This window comes from Balaenoptera acutorostrata, chromosome 11 (genome assembly GCF_949987535.1).
Source record: "Balaenoptera acutorostrata chromosome 11, mBalAcu1.1, whole genome shotgun sequence".
Taxonomy (NCBI): domain Eukaryota; kingdom Metazoa; phylum Chordata; class Mammalia; order Artiodactyla; family Balaenopteridae; genus Balaenoptera; species Balaenoptera acutorostrata.
The window spans coordinates 99,813,270-99,840,426 of record NC_080074.1 but is presented as its reverse complement, the minus strand read 5'-3'; the positions used below and the strand labels follow the sequence as shown (position 1 = coordinate 99,840,426).

General features: G+C 42.2%; 2 protein-coding genes and 1 pseudogene across 6 annotated transcripts in view; 1 reads left to right on the top strand and 2 right to left on the bottom strand.

Annotated features, from left to right (window-relative positions):
• The window catches only part of GDF3 (growth differentiation factor 3), a 151,093-nt gene that overhangs the window by 70,065 nt on the left and 53,871 nt on the right, over positions 1-27,157 (top strand). The window lies entirely within an intron of this gene.
• Positions 2,912-3,921, bottom strand: LOC130709205 (serine/arginine-rich splicing factor 10-like; annotated as a pseudogene).
• Positions 15,461-15,838, bottom strand: LOC103011618 (60S ribosomal protein L31-like). The gene has a single exon (XM_057556512.1). The coding sequence runs from the start codon at positions 15,836-15,838 to the stop codon at positions 15,461-15,463; it is 378 nt and encodes a 125-aa protein (XP_057412495.1).

Sequence of the window (27,157 nt, the reverse complement as noted above, 5' to 3'; positions counted from 1 at the left end):
TCCTATTAACACTTTCCTTCACTCATTTTGTTCCATCCCCTCTGGTTGCCTTGCTTTTCAGTTAACAAGCCAAGCGTGGTCCCAACTGAGCCCTTTGCACTTGCTGTTTGCTCTGCTTAGAAAGTTATTTCTCCAGATAAAAGTAAGACTTGTTCTCTTACCTTCTTCTGGTTTCTTTTCCAGTGCATTTATTGACAAGGCAGTGACCAAAAATGAGACTGCAGTCAGTGTTAGAGAAGACAGTTAGGGATTTGGGATTAGAGTATGAGAGTTAATGGAACCTCTTGGGGGGTTTAATCTGGGTTGTGATTAGGTAAAATTGAAATTTGAGAATTGATGAGAGTTCTTCTAAACTGGAGACCAGCCTGAAGACTTTCCAATTCAGGTTATGGATTTTGTACTAAAAGGGTTGTAAGTGATGAGGAGAACTCTAGGGTGGAGACAGATTGGATGAAGGAGATGGAAAGACCAATAATTTGCTGGTGGGGAGGTTACAGAGATGATGGTGACTAGAACTAAGGTAACTGTCATTCAAATCTTGGATGTCAATGGGCCACAAAAATGAGCCCCAGTGGTAAAGTGGGCAAAGTGTATAAACAACAAAAAACACAAAAAGAACACATTTCCAATTGGCACATGAAAAATGTTCAATTTAATTAAGGTGCAAAGAAACAAAATCTTAAATAATGAGATGTACATATACAAAAAAATTATTTGCATTATGATGCAATTTTATAAAAAAAATATTAATTCCATAAATATTTATTTACCACTTAGGTAATCAGCAAACTGTGTTGGTAAGTCTAGATTATATACCAAAATATTAAAATAGGGTTTTTTTTTTAAAAAAATAAATAAATAAAATAAAATAGGGTTTTTTTCTGGCAGATAGATATGGAAGTGATTCTTTTTTTGTGTGTGTGATACTATAAAAGTTATTTATTCACTATACACAGAACATGTCCCCTATAAAGTGTACATAAAAAACACTAAAAAGTATAATTTGGTGAACATTTTCTCGATTACAGAACATACTAAATCAGTTGGGATAACAGCTCTCTGTCTGCCTCAAAATAATCTAATTATAGTACCCAGAGTATCCTTTATATCCGATGCAAAATTAAATACTGTTTTTTTAAAATAATTTATTTATTATTTATTTATTTATGGCTGTGTTGGGTCTTCGTTTCCGCGTGAGGGCTTTCTCTAGTTGTGGCAAGCGGGGGCCACTCTTCATCGCGGTGCGCGGGCCTCTCACTACCGCGGCCTCTCTTGTTGCGGAGCACAGGCTCCAGACGCGCAGGCTCAGTAATTGTGGCTCACGGGCCCAGTTGCTCCGCGGCATGTGGGATCTTCCCAGACCAGGGCTCGAACCCGTGTCCCCTGCATTGGCAGGCAGATTCTCAACCACTGCGCCACCAGGGAAGCCCAAAATTAAATACTTTAAAAAAAAAATACTGAATTAATGGGAGTATTGCTGAGTGAATGAATAAATGAGAGTGATGACTCAGGGACTTTTTTTTTTTTTTGGCTGTGCCACGCAGCACACAGGATCTTAGTTCCGCGACATGGGGTTGAACCCGTGCCCCTTGCAATGGGAACACGGAGTCTTAACCACTGGATCGCCAGGGAAGTACTTAAATACTTATTGTGAGAATTGTTTCCTAATGTATGTTTGAGGAGGCAGAGTTAACAATTTAATATAACTCTAGTATATGACAGTCACTGTACAATAAATCAGTTTATTACAGATTAAAACAGATCATTTTTTCATTATTTGTATTAATGGGAGGCAAACAAATACTGGATACTTTTAAATGGCAAATAACCACAAAGTGACTTATCTGTGATAGTATATTGGGTTTTATAATTACATAGGATATAAATGGTGTAAAATATTGTTATGAATAATATATCTCAAGCAAAACAATGAGGCCACACTGTAATGATTCACTAGACTGTGCTCTGTAGACATTTACTGAATAACTGAATTTTATCTATTTTTCTCCCTAATTACCCAGTACAATTTTTGCCCACACTAAGGGCTCAGTAAATGTTTGCTGAATATACTGACTAGGAGAGAGGGGAGAAGAGATGGACCCTCTTAGCTGAATGTCAAGTATTAAAATTGGAATTTACAGTGGGAGAATGTTTAAGATGTAGACCACATGTGCCACACAAGTAAGGAAATAAATGCCAACAAAGCAAACCATTAAGCAGAAAACACTGGCACTGGAATAAGCAAAGGCAAGATTTGCCAATAGCGAAAATAGAACTGACTTTAAGAGATAACCAAGGAAAAGTTTATATTGGACCAAACCTTTTCTCACTGAATTCAGTTTGAGACAAACCAGTAGAGGCACTGTGAGAGACTATGGCTGTCTTCCTTGATTTTCAGACATCCTAGTCTCCTTTTTTTTTTTTTTTTTTTTTTTAATTTTTTGGCCATGCTGTATGGCATGTGGAATGGCATGTGGGATCTTAGTTCCCTGACCAGGGATCCAACACGCACCCCTTGCATTGGAAGTACGGAGTCTTAACCACTAGACCACCAGGGAAATCCCAGACGTCCTAGTTTCCAATAATTTAACATGGACCTGCTACCCATGAATCAGTATAAACCGAATCAGATTTAGGATTAGTTTCCACAAGTACAAAGTTGAATTACCTTTTTTTAAAATTTGAATTTTATTTATTTATTTTTTATACAGCAGGTTCTTATTAGTTATCTGTTTTATTCACATTAGTGTATATATGTCAATCCCAATCTCCCAATTCATCCCACCACCACCACCCCAAATTACCTTTTATTTGTCCTAAAATGCTTACTTTCAATGATTCCATGGAGTTTTGATAACATTCTTTTATCTTTTCAGACCGGAGTCCAAATATTCGTACAGTATTCATACCGAAGCACCTTCCACCCACCCTTTGGTCGCTTGAACTGCTCTTTTTTGGTTCTGTTTCTGCTTTCTCAGATCTTTCTTGAAGCATAGTAAGCAGAACTGTACTGGATATTCCTGCTGCAGTTTGGCCTATCATTGTTGGAATGGATTCTACTACACCGTGGTCTTCCAGTCGGTCTATTTCTAGGACTATAAGATCTTCTATAGTTGTAATCAAAGGACTGACTTCTTTTTTTTTTTTTTAAATTTATTTATTAATTTATTTATTTTTGGCTGCATTGGGTCTTCGTTGCTGCACACGGGCTTTCTCTAGTTCCGGCAAGCGGGGGACACTCTTCGTTGTGGTGAGCAGGCTTCTCATTGTAGTGGCTTCTCTTGTTGCGGAGCGTGGGCTCTAGGCGCACGGGCTTCAGCAGTTGTGACACACAGGCTCAGTAATTGTGGCTCATGGGCTCTAGAGCGCTGGCTCAGTAGTTGTGGCGCACGGGCTTAGCTGCTCCGTGGCATGTGGGATCTTCCCGGACCAGGGCTCGAACCCATGTCTCCTGCATTGGCAGGCGGATTCTTAACCACTGCGCTAACAGGGAAGAAAGGACTGACTTCTTGAATGCGTTCTTTTCTCACTTTGGCTTCTAGAACATCTATATCTGTGATAATCATCATAGAGTGATGAACTATACACATTTCCTCCCTTCCTTGGCTTTCATCCGATTTGTAGTCTTCCCATCCCCCTGTGCAAATTGTATGTCAATTTGGTGTCCACAAATCCATTTTCTGTCCTAATTATGTAAAGCATCTTTGGCATCACGAACATCCTCAAATTGAACATATGCAAATCCTCTTGGAGGTGAGTGTAGAAATCAAGTGGAACATACATATCAACTATAGGACCGTAACGACCGAATTCATGTTGTAAATCTTCAGACCTGGTATCATCGGCCATGTTCCTTACAAAGAGAGACTTGTTGGGGGGGAGGGGGAGAGGGGCCCAGGTACAGGGACACGACTGCAGCATGAGTCTCAGCAGGGACACTATCCCCCGGGCAAACTGGCTGCAGCTCCGGCGGCGGATCCTCAGACACACACAGCCAGAAGTCTCTGCTGGAAGTGATTCTTTTCATTTTTATTGTTTTGCTTGTTTCTGTTTATTAAATTTTCTGTAATGTACAGGACCACTGGTGTAATACAAATAAATAGGAAAAAATAGACTATGCATATAGTGCATCTAGCATACCCAGTTACCCAATTCTGGGAGAATTTTAAAGGAAGAAATGAGGGTAATATTAAGGGTTAGATTTTTCCTCAGCTAAGTAGAAAATTTCCCAGCAAACAAAGGATATAAATCGTTTTTGTAATGTGGTATGAAAATTCTCTTTATGATTTGATCTCTGACTATCTCAGATGATTATGAAAGTGTATTGATTGGAGATGCAGCTACTGTACAGATTATCTAGTGTGCATTGTGCAAAGGATCTAATGACTCTCAAGGTAACATGAGCAGCAGACGCTCCCTCATATCCTCCCCACCCCCAGACACCCGCATCTACAGCAACAGGGCATCCTTACACCAGTGGTTCTCAACCATTGATGCACGTTAGAATCACCTGTGGGCACCTGGGCTACATCTTAGAGCAATTTAATCAGAAGCTGGGGTGGGGGGGAAGGTTAGAATGTTTCAGGTGAACAGTAAAGTGATTCACAATATATATACACATTCTTTTTCAGATTCTTTTCCATTATGCATTATTACAAGATATTGAATATAGTTCCCTGTGCTATACAGTAGGACCTTGCTGTAGTGTGCATCTGTTAATCTCATACTCCCAATTTATCCCTCCCTTCCATTTCCCTTTGGTAACCATAAGTTTGTTTTCTACGTCTGTGATTCTATTTGTTTTGTAAATAAGTTCATTTGTATCACTTTATTTAGATTTCAAATATAAGTAATATCATATGATATTTGTCTTTCTCTGTCTTTGGCTTACTTACTTCACTCAGTATGATAATCTCTAGGTACATCCATGTTGCTGCAAATGGCATTTTTCATTCTTTATTATGGCTGAGTAATATTCCATTGTGTGTGTGTGTGTGTGTGTGTGTGTGTGTGTGTGTGTGTGTGTGTATACATCACATCTTCTTTATCCATTCCTCTGTCGATGGACATATGGACATTTAGGTTGCTGCCATGTCTTAGCTATTGTAAATGCTGCTGCAATGAACATTGGGGTGCATGTCTCTTTTCGAATTATGGTTTTCTTTGGATATATGCCCAGGAGTGGATTGTAGGATCATATGGTAGCCCTATTTTTAGTTTTTTGAGGAACCTCCATACTGTTTTCTGTAGTAGCTGTACCAATTTACATTTCCACAAACAGTGTAGGAGGGTTCTTTTTCCTCCATGCCCTCTCCAGCATTTATTGTTTGTAGACTTTTTTTTTAATTAATTAATTTATTTGGTTGCACAGGGTCTTAGTTACAGCAGGGGGGCTCCTTAGTTGTGACATGTGAACTCTTAGTTGTGGCATGCATGTGGGATCTAGTTCCCGGGTCAGAGATCGAACCTGGGTCCCTTCAGTGGGAGCGCAGAGTCTTAACCACTGTGCCGCCAGGGAAGTCCCTGTAGACTTTTTTTTTTTAATTAATTAATTAATTTATTTATTTTTGGCTGTGTTGGATCTTCGTTTCTGTGCGAGGGCTTTCTCTAGTTGCGGCGAGCGGGGGCCACTCTTCATCGCGGTGCGCGGGCCTCTCTCTATCGCGGCCTCTCTTGTTGCGGAGCACAGGCTCCAGACGCGCAGGCTCAGTAATTGTGGCTCACGGGCTTAGTTGCTCCGCGGCATGTGGGATCTTCCCAGACCAGGGCTCGAACCCGTGTCCCCTGCATTGGCAGGCAGATTCTCAACCACTGCGCCACCAGAGAAGCCCCTGCCCATTTTTTGATTAGGTTTTTTGTTCACCTGTTTTTCAGAGGAAGAATCTTACTTAATTTTTTTTTTAATTAATTAATTAATTTTTATTATTTTTGGCTGTGTTGGGTCTTCGTTTCTGTGCGAGGGCTTTCTCTAGTTGCGGCGAGCGGGGGCCACTCTTCATCGCGGTGCGCGGGCCTCTCACTGTCGCGGCCTCTCTCATTGTGGAGCACAAGCTCCAGACGTGCAGGCTCAGTAGTTGTGGCTCACGGGCCCAGTTGCTCCGCAGCATGTGGAATCTTCCCGAACCAGGGCTCGAACCTGTGTCCCCTTCATTGGCAGGCAGATTCTCAACCACTGTGCCACCAGGGAAGCCCTTGCTTAATTTTTATTAGTCCTTTCAAACAACCCTCTAACAATTTAAAACTCTACCATTTATATAATGGCCCAGAACCCAGTCAAGAGGTAAGGCCATGGATTCAAATATTATTGACTTACTTTTGTGAACTTGGATAAGTTTATGCCATCTGTTTGTCTTCTCATGTATAAATTGTATAGTAATACCTGAACTGTGTGTGTCGGGGGGTTAGACCTATCAAACCCTTTACTTTTTTAAAAAATTAAAAACATTTACAAAATTCTGAAAGGTTACTTTCCATTTATAGTTATGACAGAATATTTGCTATATTCCCCGTGTTGTACAATACATCCTTGAGCCTATCTGACACCCAGTATTTGTACCTCTCATTCCCCAACCCTATATTGCCCCTCCCCCCATCCCCCCACTGGTGACCAAGAGTTTGTTCTCTATATCTGTAAGTCTGTTTCTTTTTTGTTGTATTCACTAGTTTGTTGTATTTTTTAGGTTCCACATATAAGTGACATCATACAGTGTTTGTCTTTGTCTGACTTTTAGTTCACTTAGCATAATGCTCTCATGAATCATCTCAAGAATTTTTCACACATCTTCAAAACTTTTTCTTCACTTTCTTTCTTTATGTCACTTTCTAGGAGTTACAAGGACAGGCTAAAGGGTGAGGGGCATCAACTGTGCCACCATGGACAGCCCCACTGCTAACTGACCATGGAAGTTACCAGGTTACCATGGAAGTCCTTCATCTCTGCCAGTGATTAGTGGCTTGAGGAATTCCTAAAATTGGATCTACAGTGGGGTATTCAAAGATGACAAGGCATTTCACACGTCCAGTGAATTACAAAATTCACTGCCTTCAGTTAGATTAGAAAAGGTAACTGTCCAGCAATCCTAGATGAAGAGCTAAAAGAGGTGAAGTCACCAGCCAAAAAGTGTAGCTTTCAAGGAATCTCGATCCCCAAAGCTAGATATTATGCAGGCTGCCAAGCTGAGCTAACTTAAGAAGGTGGATATAGTTTATTCACTGTGAACCCCCTGGACCTAGCCTGAGCCTAACACATAGTAGGAGTATCACAGTGGCAAGTGGTAGAAAGTCTGCCTCATTTAATCCAAATCATTAAAAGTATATTGGTGCCCTAGTAACAACCAATGGGCTTTGTTATTAGTATTATCATTATGAACTCAAGAATTTTATGTATTTGAAACAAATCTATACCAGGTCCTTTCTAAGATAATTAGAGATGGCCTTACACTCAACAAATGCCTTATTTTAAAAACTGTTTTTAAAAATTGTGGTAAAATATACGTTCAACTTACCATTTCAACCAGAAAGAAAAAAAGAATTTTATATATTTGATACTTTTCAATCCATTGCAGTCATTAATGCTTTTTCAATTTAAAATGCTATCGTATATTTTGTAATTATGTCTGTCCTACGTTGTTCTAATAAGCATTTTTAGTGAAATTAAAAAAAAAATCTTCTTAGTCTAACTCAGTTCTTTGGCTTCAACTCGGAGACATTTCCTCCAGCTGCGAATTTACTGGACAGATTCCAACAGTTCAAGGTACCTTTCTGAGAGTTGGGGGGAAGATTTTCTGCTCAGAGTACATTTGGAAACAGGTTGGGGATGTCTCTCTGACAGGTAGGGTTCACTCTCCTAAGAAACCGCAGGATAGTGGGGAGGGATAAATTGGGAGATGGGGATTGACATATACACACTACTGTATATAAAATAGATAACTAATAAGGACCTACTGTATAGCACAGGAAACTCTACTCAATACTCTGTAATGACCTGTATGGAAAAAGAATCTAAAAAAGAGTGGAAAATTAAATTAAATTATAAATTTAATTTAATTTAATTTAAAAAAAGAAAAAGAAACGGCAGGATAGGAGACAGACACAGGAAACAGTGAGGCAGGGAAATGAACATGTGTGTGGAAGGACCATCGGGCCTGTGAGCAACACACTTGCAGGACTTTGCTTGGAAGCAAAGCTTGGAAGCTTTGCGTTTTTCAATGCAGTATAACTGCTCATAAGAAGAGAGGGGAGTAGTCCAAGCTCATTTCAGCCTTGGGGAGCCAGGGATCAAAAAGAGAAGTAAAAGGAAAAAGAGAGCTTTTATGTACATGATATTGGCACTAAAAAATGAAGGAAACTTCCAGGGAAAACCTATTGATCGATACTGTCACTATTGCACATTCTTAAATCTGGCAAGAGGACGGGACTGCATTAGAAGTCATTAGCGATTAATTCATTCATCAAGTCCTTACTAAAGGCCCATTATGTACTTGGCAATCTTCTAGGTCTTTGGGATACATTAGTGAACAAGGAGGACAGGGACCAGAACTGGTAGAGCTTACACTGTAGTGAGAAAAGAGAGATATTTGCAAGACTGGTGAACTTTCTCCAGAAAACGAGAAGCATAGGAATCATAGTTAACCTTTAGAATTGGTAAGAATTTTCTAAATACTTTTTAAATTCATAGGCAGGATTTTTTTTCCTGGAAAACTGGCACCATTTTGAATGTAAAACCATGAAAACATTTTCCCCTCTTTTCTGTTTTTCCTGCCTGTTTCTTCCAGCTATCACCAAGTCATCACCGTGATCTATGTGTGTGAACAACATATAGAGAGGCGTGTTTTGTTTTAAGACTTGAGCCTTGGGAAGAATTTTGTTTGGGAAGTGTTATTTTCAAGAAACTGGTGCTTTGATTTAAGCTGCAACAGTGCTCAAGTACTTCTGAAATTGTTTTTTTCTTTTCTTTTTCTCTCCCTCCCTCCCTCCCTCCCTCCCTCTCTTCCTTCCTTCCTTCCTTCCTTCTGTAGTTCTTAGGGTTGGGTTGGAGTTGTGATAGCCCGTGGGAGTATTAAGAAAATATTAAGAAAAGAAATTAAGAAAATTTCTTTTGCACAACTACTTTGAGGCAACATGCAAGAATACTGGGTTACTGCCATAAATATTTAAGCAAGTTCAGAATTGTCTTATCTTAAAAGAGCAATTCTCTCTTAAGCATACTTCTCATTCTAAACACTGCACTACTCATAACATTCAAAGTTCCTAAAAGAGTTGTTTATACTTGGTCTCCCTTTTCCATCTTCTGTTACATGTTCTCAGTCGATATTTGTTTAATAAATATAGGCCAAGGATAAAATATAAAGGTAAAAATAGTTTAAAAATCACTAGGGGGACTTTCTTGGTGGTCCAGTGGTTAAGACTTCAAGCTCCCAATGCAGGGGGCCCGGGTTCGATCCGTGGTCAGGGAACTAGATCCCGCATGCCGCAACTAAGACCCGGCTCAGCCAAATAAACTAATTAATTAATTAATTAAAAATCACTAGGAAGAGACTTACCTGGTGGTCCAGTGGTTAAGACTCTTGAGCTTCCAATGCAGGGAGGGCGGGTTTGATCCCTGGTTGGGGAACTAGGATCTCACATGCCGAGTGGCATGGCCAAAAAAAAAAAAAAAAAAAAATCACTAGGAAGAAAAATATAAATTTGATTAGAATATCAAGACCGGGTTGAGAAACATACAAATATTAGAATCAGGTGATATGATTCAGTTTAGAAAGATGAGTTAGGGATTTGGGTTAAAAGCCAAGAAACTCCTGATCTGAATGAGATCAGTTAGAGGGTAATACTCAGGATTTACTGAGCATAGGAAGTAGAAGCTGCTAAAAAATTAGTTAAAAATAAAGGAGAGACTTCCCTGGTGGCAAAGTGGTTAAGACTCTGCGCTTCCACTGCAATGGGCATGGGGTTCGATCCCTGGTGGGGAGAACTAAGATCCCGCATGCCGCCAAAAAAAAAAAAAGAGGAGAGGGAGAGGGGAAAAGAACTGTAGATCTTGATTGCTTTTAAAAATGACTAGGGGTCATCTAGTATTAGAGTGCGCAGTGAACCTGCACTTGTCCGCTCTCTTACATCCACCAATCCTGCCCTTTCGTCAATATATGTTCCTATTTGCGAGGATTCTCACCGGAGTACACCCAGTCTGGGTGTCAGTGGAGCAGGCCGCACTTGGGGGCTCCTCAGAAGGGCCTGGGACCGTGTTAAACCTGCCAGGAGTCAGGCCTGAAGTCCTTTGCTTCATATTGATCAGGGGTTCTCAAATTGTTGCAAACTCCAAAGTGCTTTTGTTTCTGTGGGTTATATCTATTGCTATTTATTGTAATAGTAATTAAGGCAGAAATTTATAAAACTCATTTAAAAATAATAAACAGGTTAACATAAATAGTACTTAAAAAAAAATGACTAGGGGCTTCCCTGGTGGCGCAGTGGTTAAGAATATGCCTGCCAATGCAGGGGACACGGGTTTGAGCCCTGGTCTGGGAAGATCCCACATGCCGCAGAGCAACTAAGCCTGCGAGCCACAACTACTGAGCCCACGTGCCACAACTACTGAAGCCCGAGTGCCTAGAGCCCACGCTCCGCAACAAGAGAAGCCACGGCAATGAGAAGCCCGCGTACTGCAACAAAGAGTAGCCCCCGCTCGCCACAACTAGAGAAAGCCTGCGCACAGCAACAAAGACCCAATGCAGCCACAAATAAAAAATTAATTAATTAATTAAAAAAAAAAAGGTCATGTTTTTATTAACTGACATGAATTCAATTTAAGATACAAAGCTTTGGAGCTTTTTTCCCAGAAATACCATTAACAGAAATAATGAGTGTATCTGAGAAGCAAACTGTAAGCAAATAGATCTGTGGCTATTGATCAGTTCCAAGCAACCCCCTGCCTGGGTGCTTGTTTTAGCAGAGAGGCACCAACGGTGTCAAGGAGAGTTCTGTACACAGAGGTGCAGGATCATCTTTTTTCTCAAGCAATTATCTATGAATCTCAGCATTCAGTACAAAATGCAGAACCACCATTTGCTCATTTCTCAGTTGGAGAACCAAAAATTTTCTTTCTCCAGTCCAACTGTTAAAAAAACTCTCTGATATACCTATTTATCCAATCAATTGATAGATTGATCTATTGATAAAAAAAAAAAATCCAGTACAGTTCTGCATCATAAAACGGTCCTTGCATGACATGTCCACACTCCTTTGGAAGGCCAGAACCTCCTGTTTTGCACTTAATCTCATCCTCCCTAACTGCTCAAGGTCATTACTCTGGGAATTGTCATTGCTCTCAGTTGCATCATCACTATTTCCCTCAGAACTTGATCTTTCCCGTCAGCATACAAACAAGCTATTAACGCAGAATTCTTGAGCCCTCTGGGGATATCTGATAGTAGGCATTAGAATTCCTTACGCTGTTAATTTTTTTCCCAGTTGGCTCTAGAAAATGAGAGAATTGAAATTCTTGATGTAATTGTGTTCATATGAGACAACCTCAAAATTGGGTCCCACCCCATGCCTAGTGAATCAGCGTCTGCATTTTAATAAGATCCCTAGGTGATTCATAAAAGTTTGAAAAGCACTAGACTAGATCAGTGGTTCTCAACATCAGAATCACTTGAGTAGCTTTAAGAAATCCTGATGTGGGCTTCCCTGGTGGCGCAGTGGTTGAGAATCTGCCTGCCAATGCAGGGGACATGGGTTCGAGCCCTGGTCTGGGAAGATCCCACATGCCGCGGAGCAACTGGGCCCGTGAGCCACAACTACTGAGCCTGCGCGTCTGGAGCCTGTGCTCCGCAACAGGAGAGGCCGCGATAGTGAGAGGCCCGCGCGCCGCGATGAAGAGTGGCCCCCGCTTGCCGCAACAAGAGAAAGCCCTCGCACAGAAACGAAGACCCAACACAGTCATAAATAAATAAATAAATAAATAAATTTAAAAAAAAAAAAAAAAAAAAAGAAATCCTGATGTGCAGAGACTGATTAAATCAGAATTTGTGGGGGGTGGTGTAGATCCCAGGGGTCTGTGTTTTTTAAAGCTCCTTCTGATGAAGGAGTGTGTAGCTCCTTCTGAATGCATAGCCAAATTTGAGAACCATTGGACTAGACAGACTTTCTTTTCCTGTGTCACTGACTGACTATTGGTGCAATCTCTCTAGAGAAAGAAGATTGAAGTCATGCTGACCCCAGGAAAAGATAGAGACACTTGCTGGTATCTTACATGGTATTAGCATTGGCTAGACAAGATCTGTCCTGACTTCTGGGACTTCCCTGGTGGTCCAGTGGTTAAGACTTCATGCTCCCAATGCAGGGGGCCTGGTTTCGATTCCTGGTCAGGGAACTAGATCCTGCATGCCGCAACTAAAGATCCTGCACGTGGCAATGAAGATCCCGCATGCCACAACTAAGACCTGGTACAGCAAAATAAATAAATAATATTAAAAAAACAAAAAAGATCCGTCCTGAATTTCAAGACATATTTCTTAAGATTGGCCCAGAGGAGGGCCAATGAGACTTCAAGAATGAGAAGCTGAAGAACCAAACCAAACTAACTGCTATATGCAGTCATAAAACCTAAGTATACAGCAACAATAAGGAAGAAATATTCAGGGATACAAATGACCAGATGAGGAAGAAAAAAAAGACCTTGGGGTAGATGGTGGCTAGGGAGTTGGCAGAGGGAAATGAGTACCTACCTATCTCCTAGGGTCATTTTTAATGGTTAGTAGTTGACAATTCTGCCCATGTCTGTTTCAATTGACCAAGAAATGAAGTGCTTCGTGGGAGCTGCAGGAGTCCAGTGGTTTTTCAACAATCATTCTAATTACTGCTTCTATCTCATCTGAAATATTTGGTTTTAGTGAGTCAGGAAAAAATGGAAATCAGACCACTTCTCCTCAATCTTGAAGAAGATTGTTAGCTCCATCCATTTCTTGGAGCTTGATCTTGTTCAGAATCCCTGGTCCAGCAGCTCCACCATCCAATCCAGTGTCCCATCTAAAACCAGGCATTACATTTGTTTGTAACATCCTTTAAGTCTCTTGTCATCTAGAACAGTGTTTTTTCGTGACAATGACATGCTGAAGAGACTGGATACTCTTTACTGTCTCATATTTTGGATTTTTTCTGGTCATTTCCTTCCGATATCATATAGCTTATTCTTATATTCCCTATGTTTTCTATAAACTGGAAGTTAAATAAGCTTGATAACAATATAAAATATTGTTGTTGTATATAAAATATTGTTGTTATATTGACAACAATATAAAATCATAGATGCCTGTGTTATATAGCTTCATATCAGGACAAGTGGAATTTCTAGTCATCCCACAATAAATATGGCTAAGGTTGACCCCTGGGTTGGTGGGATTACAGACTGATCTGGAGGGATGGATTTTTAAAAATATTTATTTATTTATTTATTTATTTGGCTGTGCCAGGTCCTAGTTGTGGCAGGATCTTTGTTGCCACATGTGGGATCTAGTTCCCTGACCAGGGATCAAACCCAGGCCCCCTGCATTGGGAACATGGAGTCTTAACCAGTGGACCACCAGGGAAGTCCCAGGGATGGATTTTTATGTATTAGAAATGACTGAAAAAGGAAGGCCAGGATGCTAAACTATCTGCAAGAGTGATTGTAATTATAGGCCATGGTTAAGGAGAGGAATGCAGCAAGATGGCACTAAAGGAGAGAGAGAATGTTGAGGGATTAGAGGATTAGAGGTTGTGCAAAGGTATGGAAAATTGTTGCTAACACAAGGGTCTTGCCCTTTTTAAAGCAGCCTGGATAATGGGGATAAGGCACCTGTTGCTAATATTCACCAATATCTGTGTTTTCTTCTTTGGGGGTACATTGCTGCACTACATTTCCTAGCCTTCCCTGAAGTTAAAGATGATCATGTGATTGATTCTGGCCAATGAAATGTGAACGGAAGTGATGGGCACCACTTCCATTTTGGGCTCTAAAATCCTTCCCATGCATGATCATTTCTCTCTTTGTGCATCAATCCATTGAATGGAGAAGACTCTTACAACCTAGAAAATGGCAGCACACATGCTAGAAGAAGCCTAGGTCTTGGTCACGTGGAAAGCCACCTGTCCAAGAGTGCTCATGTTGGGCTGTGATAGCGGAAAGGACTACTGAAGCCTTTGAGGAATTTACTGTGAAGAGGAGCAAGGACACAGGGCAGTAGCTGATGCTGAAAGAGTTTTAAGAGAAGGCTTATTTAGAATGCAAGAAATGAGAACAATTTTGATGCTCATAGATATAATCCACAGAAAGGAAAAATCTGATAAAGAAGGAGATAGGGGAGGATTGCTAGAGCAACGTACTTGACTAAGCAGGAGGCGATGGGATCCAATGCACAAATGCTGAGTTTAGCATTAGGAGCTCAGAGAGGTTGTCTGTTGTAACAGGAGAAAAGGCAGAGTACCAGTACAGTACAAGTGCTGATGTTAGGTTGTAAGAGTCTTCTCCATTCAATAGATAGATGTGAGGGACTTCCCTGGAGGTCCAGTGGTTAAGACTTCGTGCTCCCAATGCAGGGGAATTAAGAGCCCACATGCCACATGGCACAACCAAAAAAAAAAAAAAAAATTAAAAGAGAGAAGTAAATCAACTTGATTTACTTCTTAAAAGCATTTATATATAACTTTTAAAAAATAGAAATACAAATGTTATGGATACCCTGCCCAATTAGTTCTGGAAAGTCTAACTCATTTCTGCAAGTTCAGAAGGTAATTCCACAATATAAAAATACTTTACCTTGTTAAAACATTCACTTTATAATACTCCTATTACAAAGTATGCTGAAACGAAAATACTTGAAATGAGTCCTTTTTGCACATGTTTAAGATAATTTTATGGAAGGAGCATAATTTCCTCAAATGACAGGCATGTTTTACATTTTGATAGGTATAGCTGTCCTCCAAAATAGTTTTGTTTGAAGAGTAACTAACACTCGCTGTGTGAACCACAGTTGCCCAGGTATTTGGCTTTGATGGGATTGGGTTGGGGTTATGTTAGGTGTCAAGGTTGATGCTGAAGTAGACCTTGCTACAGAGTTAATTGTGGGTGTTGGTGGGTATTGAGCATGGGTGGATCAAGATAACTTTCCCATATTTTTTTTTTCTGGAAAAATGTCTATCTTAGAATTAACAAAACACGCAAGTAAGAGCATTAACATTATACCCCGAATGTCCCAACTACCTAAACATTCTCAAGCCAGGATGCTCAAAACTGCCTTAGAACACCTGTCCAAATATTCAGAAACTCCAGGGACTGGGGAGAAGGGGCCTGGGCACAGTATTTGGGAAACACTCTACAAATGATCCTGTAATTGGAGACTGCTTTAACATACACAAGCCTTTACGCTGCAACTAGAGAAAGAAAATCAAGATGCGAAGGTGGTTCTATAACTTTATTCGACAATCAGCCGTTAGTTCTCATCCACATTAACTGTAGATTTTTGAAACTCTTGACAGGTACACAGGTAACCAATGTATAGAGCTTGTTTGGTGAATCTTCATCTTCATTATGTTTTCTGGACAACTGCACACAGATACAGTATGGGGCATTCCTTATTCCTTTGGCCCAGACAGCTTTGTTGAGTCTGGTGTCAATGTGTACATCTGGAGTTCCCATAACCTTCATGGCAAATTTCCGTATTTCTTTGAGTGCCCGAGGGGCATGCTTCTTGAAACTCACTCCATGGATGTGTTTGTGAATGTTGATAGTGTATTCTCTGGTCACTGCCTCATTGATTTCAGACCGGCCCTTCTTCTCACTGCCCTTCTTTGCGGGAGCCATTCTGCCGGGCTCGGGTTGGAAAGCTTTCCCATATTAAGGTTTGGAATGTAGCTGCTTTCAAGTTCCTTTCTGATGTTTCTCTATTTTTGTCCTGTGATATTTCTGTTTGCACTAGACATTCAGCTGCTTTCCCATTGGTGTCTGAAAGGGTTTATTCCTCTGTAACTAGTCAATCCTAAATACCACCAGCAAAGCTTTCAGCTCAAGCCTAATACTAATTTATTTCATCATCAAATTCATCATCAAGGAAGATCAATAGGGGTATTTCCAACATATCCAAAAATTCTCATACTTTTCCTGAGTAAAATATTATTGCCTCTCAGTTAATGATCTTCAAGGCTCAACCATACACACTTTTCCCCTTTTCCACTTCTGGGAAATATTCATAATCTATCAAGACAGAGCTAGTCTCAACATAATGCTAAAAGCTTTTGCATAATAATGAAAGATTGTTGAGGACAAAGATCTCAGAATACTTATTATCCCACATAGAAACCGTTGGTTCTGGGTAATGAACACATACTTAATAATTTGAGTATAACACTCCTGGACCACGTTTCAAGCCTCTCCCATGTTGTTGTCCTTTTCCCCGCCCATCAATAGCTTTCCCCGAGGGGTTCTAATCATCATCCTGTTCAACTACCTCCATTCTTGACATGTCTCTTTAAGGATGGGAATCAAAATTCGAAATGCCCTATACAAGGGAAAAATCTGTGTATGCTCGGAGTAAATGCAATCTAGTGAGTACACTGGCAGAAGTAATAACTGTTTTGTTCATGGAATGATTCCTTGATATTACCTGTATGTGTCTTTTTCTTTAATCATACGCAGGGGTTTTTTTTTTTTTAATGGATTGGTTTTTTTTTTATTTTTTAAATTTATTTTATTTATTTTTGGCTGTGTTGGGTCTTTGTTTCTGTGCGAAGGCTTTCTCCAGTTGCGGCAAGTGGGGGCCACTCTTCATTGCGGTGCGTGGGCCTCTCATTATCGCAGCCTCTCTTGTTGTGGAGCACAGGCTCCAGACGCGCAGGCTCAGTAGTTGTGGCTCACGGGCTTAGTTGCTCCGCTGCATGTGGGATCTTCCCAGACCAGGGCCCGAACCCATGTCCCCTGCATTGGCAGGCAGATTCTCAACCACTGCGCCACCAGGGAAGCCCAATTTAGATTTTTAAAAATAATGCTTGTGGGACTTCCCTGGTGGTCCAGTGGTTAAGAATCTGCCATCCAATGCAGTGGACACGGGTTCGATCCCTGGTCAGGGAACTAAGATCCCACATGCTGCGGACCAACTAAGTCTGTGCATTCGAGAGCCTGCTCGCCACAACTAGAGAGAAGCTCGTGTGCTGCAACTAAGACCCGGTGCAGCCAAATAAAATAATAATAATAATAATAATAATAATAATAATAATAATAATAATAATAATAAAGCTTGTGTTAATCAACTATACTCCAATATAAAATAAAGATTAAGGACTTCCCTGGTGGTCCAGTGGTTAAGTCTTCACACTCCCAATGCAGGGGACACAGGTTTGATGGCTGGTCAGGGAACTAAGATCCGTGCAGCCAAATAAAATAAAATTTAAAAAAATTTTTAAATAAAATAAAATGGAAGCTTGTGATGGACTCGCTCTGAATCTTGACTGTGATTGAATCTGAATCTACACACGTGGAAAAATTGCACATAACTAAACACACATGCAAAGACATAAACGCAAGTTGAATACATGTAACACTGGTGAAATCTGAATAAAGCTAGTGGATTATATCAATGTGGAAGAAAAATAACGTTTGAAAACATTTATCTTGAATACTGAGGTTTTAAAGTTCTTCCTCGAGATTCCCTGGTGACGCAGTGGTTGAGAATCTGCCTGCCAATGCAGGGGACAGGGGTTCGAGCCCTGGTCTGGGAAGATCCCACATGCCGTGGAGCAACTAAGCCCGTGAGCCACGACTACTGAGCCTGTGCTCTAGAGCCTGTGAGCCACAACTACTGGAGCCCATGCTCTGCAACCTACAACAAAGAATAGCCCCCATGGGGCTTCCCTGGTGGCGCAGTGGTTGAGAGTCCGCCTGCCAGTGCAGGGGACACGGGTTCGAGCCCTGGTCTGGGAGGATCCCACATGCCGCGGAGCGACTGGGCCCGTGAGCCACAACTACTGAGCCTGCGCGTCTGGAGCCCATGCTCCGCAACAAGAGAGGCCGCGATAGTGAGAGGCCCGCGCACCGCGATGAAGAGTGGCCCCCGCTCGACGCAACTAGAGACAGCCCTCGCACAGAAACGAAGACCCAACACAGCCAAAAACAAAAATAAAATAAATAAATAAATTAAAAAAAAAAAAAGAATAGCCCCCGCTTGCCACAACTAGAGAAAGCCCACACGCAGCAATGAAGACCCAATGCAACCTAAATAAATAAATAAATTTATCAAAAAAAATCTTTTTTGAAAATTAAAGTTCTTCCTCCATTTGCCCTGGTCTTACTTGCCCCATGCTAGTCCGTGTCCTTCCTCTACCCTCTAGATAACCAGTAGCAGCAACCCCTCCCCCAATAACTACCAAAAATGTCTCCAGACATTGCTGAATATCCCCTGGGGGAAAATTGCCCCTAGTTGAGAACCACTGCTCTAATGGTATTAAATGTTGCTTTCCTGGTTCGCACCGCAACTGACTCTCTGTCTGGAATTCTGATTCCCTCAACCAACCCCTCTACTCCCTTTCATCCAGATCAACCAGGTTTTTAGCACCATAAATTGCTTCTCTGTTTGGTCCCAGGAGTAGAAAAAGTGAATGTATTTCTCAGCTGGTGGAGGATGAATAATGGACAAAGCCTTTTAATTTCTGAGAAAGAGGATTTTTGGCAGAGCCTCCTAATTGCAGGAATGGATGAGATGAGAGCTCTGGTGGTGTCAGCAGGTCCCCACTCTAGATAAGAGACTGCCTGCCTGCACATCCCATCTCCTGACTTCCAAACACGTACTTTAGAAGTTGGCCCAGAGAATGAGTCTGTACAGCATAATTTTTAAGTCAGATCTGGTTTCGGTTTCTCCACTCTCTCGTCGTGTGACTTAGTCAAACCTGTAGTTTTTCTAAGACTTCATTTCTACCTCTGTGTAACAGGCAACATAATATTTACTGCACAAAGTGTTACATATGAAAAAGCCATTTAATTTTTTTTTAAACCTTTTCTAGACTCACCACTAGAACGTGTTCATTATCAAATGACTCTTATACTTAAAATAAATAAATAAATAAAGCTGTGGATGTTTTGTTTCCAGACAGTTAGTACCAGAGAATCATGATTACCACCCATGGCCATCACTTTGTACTTAGCTTTGTCAGTAGTGTGTGTGTGTTGGGTAAGGGTGTTCCTATAATCAGATCACGTATTTTGCTAATAATGAGTGAAGTGACAAGATGGTTCATGAAAAGGGAAATGACAGCATAAAACGAAACCTGAATGACACCTTTAGTTACCCACGTCTTGCATTCTTACCCAATTCAAACACAGGTATTTTGATCAGAGGATGATTTTCCTTCTCTTAAAGCAGATATTTTCATTCTCTTCTGCACAAATTAGCCCTCATCCCAAGGATGGTTTGCAGCATTGGTGGAAGTAGTGATGGACACATTTCTCCTTAATTAAAAATCATATTTTTAAAAAAATTATTTATTTATTTTTGGCTGCATAGGGTCTTCGTTTCTGCCCGCGGGCTTTCTCTAGTGCGGCAAGCAGGAGCTACTCTTTGTTGAGGTGCACAGCCTTCTCGTGCGATGGCTTCTCTTGTTGCAGAGCACGGGCTCTAGGTACACAGGCTTCGGTAGTTGTGGCACGCGGCCTCCAGAGCGCAGGCTCAGTAGTTGTGGCGCACGGGCTTAGTTGCTCTGCGGCATGTGGGATCTTCCCTGACCAGGGCTCGAACCCGTGTTCCCTGCATTGGCAGGCGGATTCTCAACCACTGTGCCACCAGGGAAGCCCCAAGGAAGAACAGGATTCTTAACCACTGTGCCACCAGGAAGTCCTAAAAATCGTATTTTCACTAGGTCGTTTGAGCCTCTTGGCTAACTCATTTCCTGCCTGTGGACAGGCTCTCTGGTGAACATCTTCGTGTTTCTCTTGGATAGGAGTGAAAGATGATCTCTAGTCACAGATGTCTCAGGCATGAAGAAGGCTTCACTTTTAAGTTCTCTGGGGTGCAAATCCTCAAACCTAAATAAAATCCCTGCTTCTCCGCAGTACGCACAACTGAGCCAAGCTTTCGTGTGCCTGGGATCTGGACATACCAGGATTTACAATTCCTACCAGGTTTGATGCCTTAGAGTCAGGATTGCCAGTTTCGATCACGAAGGACCCCTTGCCTTCCTCTTTTAAATCGATCATAGAAGAATGAGATGCATATAGCGTTTTACCTCTAGCAAGTTGTACATGTCCCAGTGGCTCCATCTGCTGCCAGGAAGCGGGACAGCACTTCATCCTTCACATTTTAGACAGAGGGGCGGAGCAAAGTCAGTGATGATTAACTACCTGCCTCCTTCTGCTGCTGTTTAATCAGAATCCTCCTGGATTGAGGACTGAGTGCGTAGCCTTTGTGGCTCAGTGTTTGTTTGTTTATACTTTAAGTCTGCAGCTGCTGATATATCAATGGTACTCCAACCTATTTTCTTTTTCCCTCATGACAAGGTTTTACTTAGAGTCAATTAGAAATACATATGTAGGAATTCCCTGGTGGTCCAGTGGTTAGGAATCCGCGCTTCCACTGCAGGGGGCACGGGTTCCATCCCTGGTCGGGGAAGTAAGATTCCGCATGCCGCGGGGCCTTCCCCCCACCCCAGACACACAAAAATACCATACGTAGGCTAATGGGCCAGGATGGCAGCAGCCCGCAGCAGTGTTTGCACGGTTGACTGTTCCTAAGTGTGTCTGCCACCAGTGTCTATGTCCCCAGGTTGAGCCAAAGTCAGCCACCATCCCCCTCCCCCCCAGGAGACTCTCTGAGACCAGCAGCTATGGAGGCTGAGAAATTCAAGATCAAGATGCCAGCAGATTCAGTGTCTGATGAGAGTCTGCTTCCTGGTTCATAGACAGCGATCTTCTCACTGCATCCTCACATGGCAGAAGGGGCAAGGGAGCTCGCTGGGGTCTCTTTTATAATCTCATTGATGAGGCTTCATCCTCATGACCTAATCACCTCCCAAAGGCCCCACCTCCAAATACCATCACATGGGGGATTAGATTTCAACCTTTGAACCTGGGGGGAACTCATTCAGTCTACCGCAATCAGCGATGGTGTTTTGTTCATTTGTGGGTCCCCATTACAATGCACAGTGCCTGACATATAATAGATCCTCAGTTCATATTCACTGAATTTATTGAATGAATGCATTAATTAATGAATTTGTTATTAAAGGAATAAATGGTTCTGAAAAAAATACATATATAACTCTTCAGATATTTTGCTTCAGACACTATTGGTATGTTGTGATTTCCTAGGAAATTTTTCATTTTTATATGGGCTTTCAATTCTCTTTTTTTCCCAGCTTTTTTTGAGGTATAATAGACGTATAACATTGTATAAGTTTAAAGTGTGATGATTCAATACATGTACATATTGCAAAATGTTTACCACGATAAGGTTAGTTACATCCTTCACCTCAAATAATTACCGTTTTTTGTTTTTTTTTCAGAGAACGTATTTATTTATTTATTTTTAACATTTTGGCCTGGCCACATGGCTTGTGAGATCTTAGTTTCCCTGGGCCCTTGGCAGTGAGACCGCAGAGTCCTAGCCACTGAACCACCAGGAATTCCCTTGTTGTTGTTATGGTGAGAACACTAAGCTCTATCCTTGTAGCAACCTTTAGGTATACAATAGAGTATTGTTAACTATAGTCACCATGCTGCACATTAGATCCCCAGGACTTACTTATAACTTATAGTTTGCACCCTTGACCAACATCTCCCCATATTCCCCACCCCCTCAGCCCCTGGCAACACTGTTCTACTCTGTTTCTTTTTTTTTTTCCCCTAATTTATTTGTTTATTTTTGGCTGTGTTGGGTCTTTGTTGCTTTGTTGCGGGCTTTCTCTAGTTGCCGCAAGCAGGAGCTACTCTTTGTTGTGATGTGCGGGCTTTTCATTGTGGTGGCCTCTCTTATTGTGGAACACAGTCTCTAGGCATGTGGGCTTCAGTAGTTGTGGTATGCGGGCTCAGTAGTTGTGGCGCACGGGCTTAGTTGCTCTGCGGCATGTGGGATTTTCCTGGACCAGGGATCGAACCTGTGTTCCCTGCATTAGCAGGTGGATTCTTAACCACTGTGCCACCAGGGAAGCCCTGCATTCCCTTTTAAGTAAATGTATTTTATTTCCTTGTAGAAAGTTTGAAAAATATAAAAAGAATGAAGAAAATAGATAAACAAACAAACAAACAAACAAATATCCAACCACACGAAATGAGTTACCATGAAGGTTTTCTTTCCCTCCAGCCTTTTAAAATGTTCTCTCCTACCCTGGAGACCATAGGTGATAGGGAATCAGGGTTTGTTTGGGGAAAGGAGAACTGAGAAATGGATGCCACATCCAAGGAAGGAGCCGGTGGGCAAATTACCCACTCCTCATAGAAGGGAGGTAGTGACAAAAAGTAACAATACAGGATTCTTTTAGAGACCTTGTAATTGAAATGAGCCCATGTTAAATCCTTTAACGAGGATCCTTTGGAGGGCAAGTCTGGTGACTGCAGCCGAGGTAATTCCAGCTCCAACAGCATATATTAAAGTTGCTGCAGTTGGATCTTGGGAGTGGCGGGGTGGGGAGTAGGGCAGTGAGGCAGAGGGGCCACCTGTCCCACCCCTTGCCTCTCCATCCTGCCTCCATACTCTCAGCTGAATGTCTCAAAGCATTTACTTTGGAGAAAATAAAAAAGACTGTTCAAAACAGGCCTGAGCCACCTGGGTACGACCTCTGGGAATAATGCAATAGGACCAGGGATCTATTTTGTTGGTTTTGGGAACTGAGGCCATGATTAAGTGGCGTCCCTCTAAATGTCCCTAGGGGGGCATTTGTCCTGCATCTCTAGAGGTGAAATTCTTGGACCGGAACAAGCAAAAAAACTTTTCTTATAAAAAAGAAAACAATGACTTCCCTGGTGGCACAGTGGTTAAGAATCCACCTGCCAATGTAAGGGACACAGGTTCGAGCCCTGGTCTGGGAAGATCCCACATGCCACGGAGCAACTAAGCCCATGCACCACAACTACTGAGCCTGTGCTCTAGAGCCTGTGAGCCACAACTACTGAAGCCCAAGTGCCACAACTACTGAAGCCTATGTGCCTAGAGCCCATGTTGTGCAACAAGAGAAGCCACCGCAATGAGAAGCCCACGCAGTGCAACAAAGAGTAGCCCCTGCTCGCAACAACTAGAGAAAGCCTGTGTGCAGCAACAAAGATCCAACGCAACCATAAATAAACAAACAAACAAATAAATGTATTAAAAAAAAGGAAAAAAAATTTCCTCTCAATATATGTAAACGATGCTTGCATGACCACATGCCTTTTAGAGACATTGTGGGAACTTTAGAGAAATTGCAGAGACTCTGCCAGGTGCATCCAAAGCATCTGCTTTGTACCAGCAGTTCCCAAACTTCAGGGTGCATCAGAGTGACCTGGAAGGCTTGTTAAAATACAGATTGCTGGACTCCACCCTCCCTCCACCCCGCCCCCCAACCCAGAGTTCTGATTTAGTAGGCCGGAGTGGGCCCGGGAATCTGCACATCTGACAAGTTCCCAAGTGAGTGATGCTGCTGGTCCAGGGGCCACTGCTGACCCGTAGAGCTGCACCATCCACCTCTAACCAAACAGGGTGCATTCCAGAGTCAAGTAAGATTATGCAGTTGTACTCAGGGTTTTGTACATATTTTGCACTCAGCCTGGTAACCCAGTGCCTTTCCGTTACTAAAGCAGGACATTTTCTCAGGAAACTAGATGAAGAGCTTTTTGTAGTGAATGAAGTTTTTAAAAGAATTTCTCCTTTTCTCGTTCAGACCTGAGATTGAAGCTATTACAAAGTTTTCCTTTTCCATTGGAAATAGCTCATTGTCATCAAATAGCTCATGGCGTCGTCTCTCTATAAAGTGATCTCAGGGAGGATTATGTTGTAGTACTTCCTCAAACAGAAGCTAACAGCATCGATAATATTGAGTTGGCCCAAAAGCTTGTTCGTGTTTTTCCGTAAGATCTTACCAGGCACTTTTCACCAGCCTGTGAAAATACATCACCGGTATTTCTGCTTGTTACTGGGGGAAGGGGGCAGCTTGAGGGTGGGGATGGGGTCCAGGGAGGATTGGAACCAAACAACTTTTACCAGAATTTAAAGAGCTTACCAGGATGTTTCAGAGAAGGTCACTAGCGTGCAGACCTTTAAAATCTTTCATTAGATTTGTCTAATTGTAGCAAAGTGCTGTGTCTTTTTTAGAACTTTCAAATGCAGAAAAACCTCTGTGTTCCCTAGAGGTTATAATTCTATGGCTTTCAAGCCACAGACAAGCTCTCCATGGCGCCTTATTGGGAGCTGAAGTCAGCTCGCCTAAGTAGAACCTTCTGAATAAAGCATGACTCACTCTCCCTAAACAATCAGCCTATCTGTTTATATAACTCCTATCAGGCATGTAAAGTGGAGAAGTGGTCTGGAAGAGCATGTGTATTACCAGAGGGCATGTTATTAGGCTCTTCCCATATTACACTGTCTTCTCTAATAAAAGAAAGATAAAGGGAGGAAAACATGCTCAGAAGCCTCTATGTCTGCTCACTGACCTGACGCACTTACTAGATAGGTATTGAGCAGATTAGTTCCCTGAACCAACGTGTTTCAGAGAAAATTCAGAAAATTGGGTATTAGCATTTTGGCGAGATTTTCCTTTGATGCTGAAAAGGTTCAGAGACACCTCTTCTTTGTATTTTTCATCAGTGCTTAAAAAGGTTTTGCATTTCATTCTTTCCATTCCATCTGCCTAGCAAACCTCACACCCTGGACGAATGACTGACTGCTAGAATCCAAAGTATTCCCCCCCCCCCCCCCCCCCGTTAGCGCAAGTTTGTGTGCCCAACACCCAGTGAGACCAAACAAACCAAAACATTGGAGTTTGAAGCAGAGAAAGGTTTATTGCAGGGCCATGCAAGGAGACAGGTGGCTCACGCTCTAAAAAAACCCCAAGCTCTCTGAAGGATTTCGGCAAAGCGTTTTTTTTTCCACCATTTTCTTTCTTTTTTTTTTTTTTATTGGGATATAGTTGTTTTACAATGTTGTGTTAGTCTCTACTGTACAGCAAAGTGGAGTTCCCTGTGCTATACAGCAGGTTCTTATTAGTTATCTATTTTATACATATTAGTGTATACATGTCAATCCCGATCTCCCAATTCATCCCACCCCACCCCGGCCCCTGCATTCCGCCCTTGGTGTCCATACGTTTGTCCTCTATATCCGTGTCTCTATTTCTGCATTGCAAATAGGTGCAAAAACAAATATCGTATATTAACGCATATATGTGGAATCTAGGAAAATTGGTACAGATGAATCGGCAGGCATTTTTAAAAGCCAGGTGAGGGAGTTCCCTGGCGGTCCAGTGGTTAGGACTTTCACTGCTGAGGGCCTAGGTTCAATCTCTGGTCAGGGAACTAAGATCCTGCAAGCCTCGAGGTGAGGCCAAAAAAAAAAAGCCAGGTGAGGGAGGGGGGTTGCAGGGTCTGTGATCAGCCCGTGCACAGTTCTCTGATTGGCTGATGGTGAGGTAACAGGGCGGTGTCACAGGGGTTCACATGATCAGTCCTTAGGCTCCAGGAGGCCTGGGGCTACGTGCTCACAGTCATCCAGTAGTCAACATCTTCCTTTTGGTGGAGGGTTTTCACATCTGCAAACCAACTCAGGAAATATGCATCAAATACTGTTATCTAGGTACTTCAGAGAGGAGCTAAAGCAGAGGATATGGGGGAAACCCTGTCCCCAGGAAGGCCCCATTGGGTCCTGCTCAGTTATACTACTCTTGTGTAGTTAGAACTGATAGCGGGACTTCCCTGGTGGTCCAGTGGTTAAGACTCTGCGATTCCAATGCAGGGGGTGTGGGTTCGATCCCTGGTTGGGGAACTAAGATCTCACATGCCCCGTGGCACGGCCAAAAAACAACACAACAAACAACAAAAAAAAGAACTGGTAGAGAAACACATCACACTGAAGAATTATTTTACTATCAGTTCATGGCTTTCACCTGCACCTAGATTCTTGGTCCCTCTAGTCCTACTGTCCAATATGGTAGCCACTAACCATGTATGGCTGCTGAGCACTTGTACTGTGTCTTATCCAAATTAAGATAGACTGTAAGGACTTCCAGCCAAGATGAAGTACAGGAACCAGATTTATCCTCCTACCCAAAACAATGGAAAAACAGTGCAAAATATATGGAATAACCGTTTTCAACACATTGGATATCAGGCAATGAAGGGCAGGGAATCCCTGACACATGGGAAACAAATGAGGCAAGCTCTACAGTTGTGCCAGCCTATGGCCTAAACCATTTCCAAGCCACGGGGCAGAGAAGAGAAACCCAGCAGAGCCCAGCAGTCTCTCTGAGATAAGCAGTTGCCTTTGGGAGTCGAGGGAGGCCAAGGTGAGTAGAATTTGCAGGGCAGCATCACAGAGCGGAGGGAGCTAACACAGAGGGAAGGAGTCTGGAAATATGCAGACGGTCCCCCTGGAGTCCTCAGCTGTGTGATCGAAACATGTGTGTGAGGCCAGAGAGGACCACCCTAGCTAAGCGTAGGAGGGAAGAGTACACAGTGCTCACACAAGGCCAGGATAGAGCATCCAGTGAGAGGAACAGCCATTAAAGTAGAAAGAAACCTGAATACCATCTATGGAAGTGCACTTAGAAATTAGAGCCTCACAAAGGCCTCCCCACCCTGATAGGCCTGCTGGATCAATGGCTCTTCAAGTCTCCCAGTATTTATGCTTTTGAATGAACAGTGTGAAAAAAATCTTTCCTGGTGACACAGAAAGTTTAGCTGGTCCTCTAAAAAATGTGCTCATGTGGAATTCCCTGGTGGTCCACTGGTCAGGACTCCGCATTTTCACTGTCAAGGGCCCGGGTTTGATCCCTGGTTGGGGAACTAAGATCCAACAAGCCGTGTGGAGCGGTCAAAAAATAAGTTAATTAATTAATTAATTAATTAAAAATGTGCTCATAGATGCCACTTAGGACTCGTGCCTCGACCAATGGCTGCCAGTTATCCAGACCATGTAGTCTCTGCCTGTTGAGTTCACCTTGGCCTTGTAGGTGCTTC

Bases quoted from the DNA above. Each gene is read 5' to 3' on its own strand.
- LOC103011618 (XM_057556512.1), bottom strand. From the start codon at position 15,838: ATGGCTCCCGCAAAGAAGGGCAGTGAGAAGAAGGGCCGGTCTGAAATC.